The 6,000-nt window shown below is 48.3% G+C and overlaps 1 protein-coding gene across 1 annotated transcript in view; it reads left to right on the top strand.

Moving 5' to 3' along the window:
• LOC109885725 (nuclear receptor coactivator 2) overlaps positions 1 to 6,000 on the top strand; it is a 223,519-nt gene that overhangs the window by 130,373 nt on the left and 87,146 nt on the right. Inside the window, 1 exon segment of the mRNA XM_031835033.1 lies at positions 5,225 to 5,413. Within this exon segment, the coding sequence (XP_031690893.1) occupies positions 5,225 to 5,413 (189 nt within the window).

Raw genomic sequence — 6,000 nt, 5'->3', positions numbered from 1 at the left:
AAGACGCCAGCCACATTTCATCTTCAATGCCCTTGCTGATGGAAGGAGGTTTTCACTCAAATCTCACGATACATGGCCCCATTCATTCTTTCCTTTACACGGATCAGTCGTCTTGGTCCCTTTGCAGAAAAACAGCCCCAAAGCATGATGTTTCCACCCCATGCTTCACAGTAGGTATGGTATCTTTGGATGCAACTCAGCATTCTTTGTCCTCCAACACGACGAGTTTAGTTTTTACCAAAAAGTTATTTTTTTTCATCTGACCATATGACATTCTCCCAATCTTCTTCTGGATCATCCTAATGCTCTCTAGCAAACTTCAGACGGGCCTGGACATGTACTGGCTTAAGCAGGGGACACATCTGCACTGCAGGATTTGAGCCCCTGGCGGCGTAGTGTGTTACTGATGGTAGGCTTTGTTACTTTGGTCCCAGCTCTCTGCAGGTCATTCACTAGGTCCGCCGTGTGGTTCTGGGAATTTTGCTCACCGCTCTTGTGATCATTTTGAACCCACGGGTGAGATCTTGCGTGGAGCCCCAGATCGAGGGAGATTATCAGTGGTCTTGTATCTTTTCCATTTCCTAATAATTGCTCCCCAGTTGATTTCTTCAAACCAAGCTGCTTACCTATTGCAGATTCAGTCTTCCCAGCCTGGTGCAGGTCTACAATTTTGTTTCTGGGTCCTTTGACAGCTCTTTGGTCTTGGCCATAGTGGAGTTTGGAATGTGACTGTTTGAGGTTGTGGACAGGTGTCTTTTATACTGATAACAAGTTCAAACAGGTGCCATTAATACAGGTAACGAGTGGAGGACAGAGGAGCCTCTTAAAGAAGAAGTTACAGGTCTGTGAGAGCCAGAAATCTTGCTTGTTTGTAGGTGACCAAATACTTATTTTCCACCATAATTTGCAAATAAATTTGTTAAAAATCCTACAATGTGATTTTCTGGACTTTTTCCCCCTCATTTTGTCTGTCATAGTTGAAGTGTACCTATGATGAAAATTACAGGCCTCTCATCTTTTAAGTGGGAGAACTGGCACAATTGGTGGCTGACTAAATACTTTTTTGCCCCAATGTATATACCGTGTTGTAACAATAGTTAAAGAACATAAGGGAAAATAAATAAGCATAAATATGGGTTGTATTTACAATGGTGTTCGTTCTTCACTGGTTGCCCTTTTCTCGTGGCAACAGGTCACAAACCTTGCTGCTGTGATGGCACACTGTGGAATTTCACCAGTAGATATGGGAGTTTATCAAATTGAATTTGTTTTCGAATTCTTTGTTGATCTGTGTAATCTGAGGGAAATATGTGTCTCTAATATGGTCATATATTGGGCAGGAGGTTAGGAAGTGAAGCTCAGTTTCCACCTCATTTTGTGGGCAGTGAGCACATAGCCTGTCTTCTCTTGAGAGCCATGTCTGCCTACGGCGGCCTTTCTCAATAGCAAGGCTATGCTCACTGAATCTGTACATAGTCAAAGCTTTCCTTAATTTTAGGTCAGTCACAGTGGTCAGGTATTCTGCCACTGTGTACTCTCTGTTTAGGGTCAGTCACAGTGGTCAGGTATTCTGCCACTGTGTACTCTCTGTTTAAGGCCAAATAGCATTCTAGTTTGCTCTGTAATTATCTTTTTGTTTTCTCATGATTTGGTTGGGTCTAATTGTGCTGTTGTCCTGGGGCTCGGTGGGGTGTGTTTAAGTTGTGAACAGAGCCCCAGGACCAGCTTGCTTAGGGGACTCTTCCCCAGGTTCATCTCTCTGTAGGTGATGGGCTTTGTTATGGAAGGTTTGGGAATCGCTTCCTTTTAGGTGGTTGTAGAATTTAACGGCTCTTTTCTGGATTTTGATCATTAGTGAGTATCGGCCTAATTCTGCTCTGCATTCATTATTTGGTGTTCTACGTCCTATACCAGTGGGGTCCAATGAGAGTGGGGTCCAATGAGAGTGGGTCCAATGAGAGTGGGGTCCAATGAGAGTGGAGTCCAATGAGAGTGGAGTCCAATGAGAGTGGAGTCCAATGAGAGTGGAGTCCAATGAGAGTGGGGTCCAACACCAGTGGAGTCCTACACCAGTGGGGTCCTATACCAGTGGGGTCCTATACCAGTGGAGTCCTATGAGAGTGGGGTCCTATGAGAGTGGAGTCCTATACCAGTGGAGTCCTATGAGAGTGGGGTCCTATGAGAGTGGGGTCCTATACCAGTGGAGTCCTATGAGAGTGGAGTCCTATGAAGTGGAGTCCTATACCAGTGGAGTCCTATACAGTGGAGTCCTATACCAGTGGAGTCCTATACCAGTGGGGTCCTATACCAGTGGGGTCCTATACAAGTGGGGTCCTATACCAGTGGAGTCCTATACCAGTGGAGTCCTATACCAGTGGGGGTCCTATACCAGTGGGGTCCTATGAGAGTGGAGTCCTATACCAGTGGAGTCCTATACCAGTGGAGTCCTATACCAGTGGGGTCCTATGAGAGTGGGGGTCCTATGAGAGTGGGGTCCTATGAGAGTGGGGTCCTATGAGAGTGGGGTCCTATACCAGTGGGTCCTATACCAGTGGGGTCCTATACCAGTGGGGTCCTATGAGAGTGGAGTCCTATACCAGTGGAGTCCTATACCAGTGGAGTCCTATACCAGTGGGGTCCTATGAGAGTGGGGTCCTATACCAGTGGGGTCCTATACCAGTGGGGTCCTATACCAGTGGAGTCCTATACCAGTGGAGTCCTATGAGAGTGGGTTCCTATGAGAGTGGGGTCCTATACCAGTGGAGTCCTATACCAGTGGAGTCCTATACCAGTGGGGTCCTATGAGAGTGGAGTCATATACCAGTGGGGTCCTATACCAGCGGGGTCCTTTACCAGTGGGATTCTATACCAGTGGGATTCTATACCAGTGGGGTCCTATACCAGTGGGGTCCTATACCAGTGGGGTCCTATGAGAGTGGAGTCCTATGAGAGTGGAGTCCTATACCAGTGGGGTCCTATGAGAGTGGAGTCCTATACCAGTGGGGTCCTATACCAGTGGAGTCCTATACCAGTGGAGTCCTATACCAGTGGAGTCCTATACCAGTGGGGTCCTATACCAGTGGGGTCCATACAAGTGGGGTCCTATACCAGTGGAGTCCTATACCAGTGGAGTCCTATACCAGTGGGGTCCTATACCAGTGGGGTCCTATGAGAGTGGAGTCCTATACCAGTGGAGTCCTATACCAGTGGAGTCCTATACCAGTGGGGTCCTATGAGCGTGGGGTCCTATGAGAGTGGGGTCCTATGAGAGTGGGGTCCTATGAGAGTGGGGTCCTATACCAGTGGGGTCCTATACCAGTGGGTCCTATACCAGTGGGGTCCTATACCAGTGGAGTCCTATACCAGTGGAGTCCTATACCAGTGGAGTCCTATACCAGTGGAGTCCTATACCAGTGGAGTCCTATGAGAGTGGAGTCCTATACCAGTGGAGTCCTATACCAGTGGAGTCCTATACCAGTGGAGTCCTATACCAGTGGGGTCCTATGAGAGTGGGGTCCTATACCAGTGGGGTCCTATACCAGTGGGGTCCTATACCAGTGGAGTCCTATACCAGTGGAGTCCTATGAGAGTGGGTTCCTATGAGAGTGGGGTCCTATACCAGTGGAGTCCTATACCAGTGGGGTCCTATGAGAGTGGAGTCATATAACAGTGGGGTCCTATACCAGTTGGGTCCTATACCAGTGGGGTCCTTTACCAGTGGGATTCTATACCAGTGGGGTCCTATACCAGTGGGGGTCCTATACCAGTGGAGTCCTATGAGAGTGGAGTCCTATGAGAGTGGAGTCCTATACCAGTGGGGTCCTATGAGAGTGGAGTCCTATACCAGTGGGGTCCTATACCAGTGGGGTCCTATACCAGTGGGGTCCTATGAGAGTGGAGTCCTATACCAGTGGGGTCCTATACCAGTGGGGTCCTATACCAGTGGGGTCCTATACCAGTGGGGTCCTATGAGAGTGGAGTCCTATACCAGTGGGGTCCTATACCAGTGGAGTCCTATACCAGTGGAGTCCTATACCAGTGGAGTCCTATACCAGTGGAGTCCTATACCAGTGGGGTCCTATACCAGTGGGGTCCTATACCAGTGGGGTCCTATACCAGTGGGGTCCTATACCAGTGGAGTCCTATACCAGTGGAGTCCTATACCAGTGGGGTCCTATACCAGTGGGGTCCTATACCAGTGGGGTCCTATACCAGTGGAGTCCTATACCAGTGGGGTCCTATGAGAGTGGAGTCCTATACCAGTGGGGTCCTATACCAGTGGGGTCCTATACCAGTGGAGTCCTATACCAGTGGGGTCCTATACCAGTGGAGTCCTATACCAGTGGGGTCCTATACCAGTGGGTCCTATACCAGTGGGGTCCTATACCAGTGGGGTCCTATACCAGTGGGGTCCTATACCAGTGGAGTCCTATACCAGTGGAGTCCTATATAGAGTACAATCTGCCGTTTGAGACTCAGCCTGTGTGTATCACGTGGAGGTCTCTAAGCTGTCCGGGTGGCAGGCGTCGCAGAAAAGAGCACCCTGGGAAGGGGGAAATGATCTTCAGGGTTGTGTTGGGCTGTGCTGTGGCCCAGATTCACAGATTATCAATGCCCCCCCCCCGACCCTCCATGCAGCTGAATGAGAGCATGAACAGATGGGAGAGTGTGTGTGAGAGAAGAGAGGGGTTTGGGTTTTCTCAAGGTCTTTTATACATAGCAACCTTGTTCTGATACTTCCTCTGTCTCCTTCAGTGTCTTTTATACATAGTGGTCCTTTAAAACACCGTCCTCTGTCTCCTTCAGTATCTTTTATACATAGTGGTCCTTTAAAACACCGTCCTCTGTCTCCTTCAGTGTCTTTTATACATAGTGGTCCTTTAAAACACCTTCCTCTGTCTCCAACAGTGTCTTTTTCATCTTCATGTGGATGACCCAAAAGCAGAAATAATTGGTAACAATGACTCTTTCTTTCTCTCTCTCTCTCCCTCTCTCTCTCTCTCTCTCTCTCTCTCTCCCTCTCTCTCTCTCCATCCCTCTCTCTCTCTCCCCCTCCTCCTCCCTCTCTCTCTCTCTCTCTCTCTCTCTCTCTCTCCCTCCCGCCATCCCTCCCTCTCCCTCCCTCTATATCCATCCCTCCCTCCCTCTCCCTCCCTCTCTCTCTCTCTCTCCCGCCATCCCTCCCTCCCTCCCTCCCTCCCTCCCTCCCTCCCTCCCTCTGTAGTGAACGGTGTGCCGTGGTCCAGTGAAGGTCCCAGGAGGAACAGTCACACGTTTAACTGTCGAATGCTGGTCAACCCTCACAGTGACAACAGGGACGAGACCAACGACCATGAGGGGCAGAAACAGAAATATGAGACCATGCAGTGTTTCGCTGTCTCCGAACCCAAGAGCATCAAGGAGGAGGCAGAAGGTATGGAGGGAGGGAGGGAGGGAGGGAGGGAAAGGATGGTGCGTTGAGAATACAATCAGAAATACTGTTAGAATGTTTTGCATTTGACTACCATAGCCCCAATTCTTTTTTAAAAGCTAACATTTGCTGTCCTAAACCCTAGCTATTGCTACTTTGGCCTGCTACTTTGGCCTGCTACATTGGCCTGCTAGCTGGAGTGACCGAGGGTGCTAGGATCTGTCTATAGTGTGTGTCCTAAGCCCTAGCTACTTTTCCAATGACTCTTCGGCTATAAGCGAATAGGGTGCCATTTGGAACACGATCGTCATGCTGATTTAAGGAAATTAGAAACAGTTCTGCCTCCTGTTCCCTATATCGAGGCTATTCAAGTCTTCCCTTTCGAGGTCTGGACTGAAATACTTTTTTTTTCTGTTCTACCTGAAATTTAATATCACCCACCTGGTGTTCCAGGTATAAATCAGTCCCTAATTTTATATTTTTATATATATATATATATATATATATATATATAATATTTATTTGAAGTCAGAAGTTTACATATGCCTTAGCCAAATACATTTAAACTCAGTTTTTCACCATTCCTGACA

Source organism: Oncorhynchus kisutch, linkage group LG11, assembly GCF_002021735.2.
Source record: "Oncorhynchus kisutch isolate 150728-3 linkage group LG11, Okis_V2, whole genome shotgun sequence".
NCBI lineage: Eukaryota > Metazoa > Chordata > Actinopteri > Salmoniformes > Salmonidae > Oncorhynchus > Oncorhynchus kisutch.
Note: the sequence above shows the minus strand (reverse complement) of the source record. Positions and strands in the feature narration are given on the sequence as shown.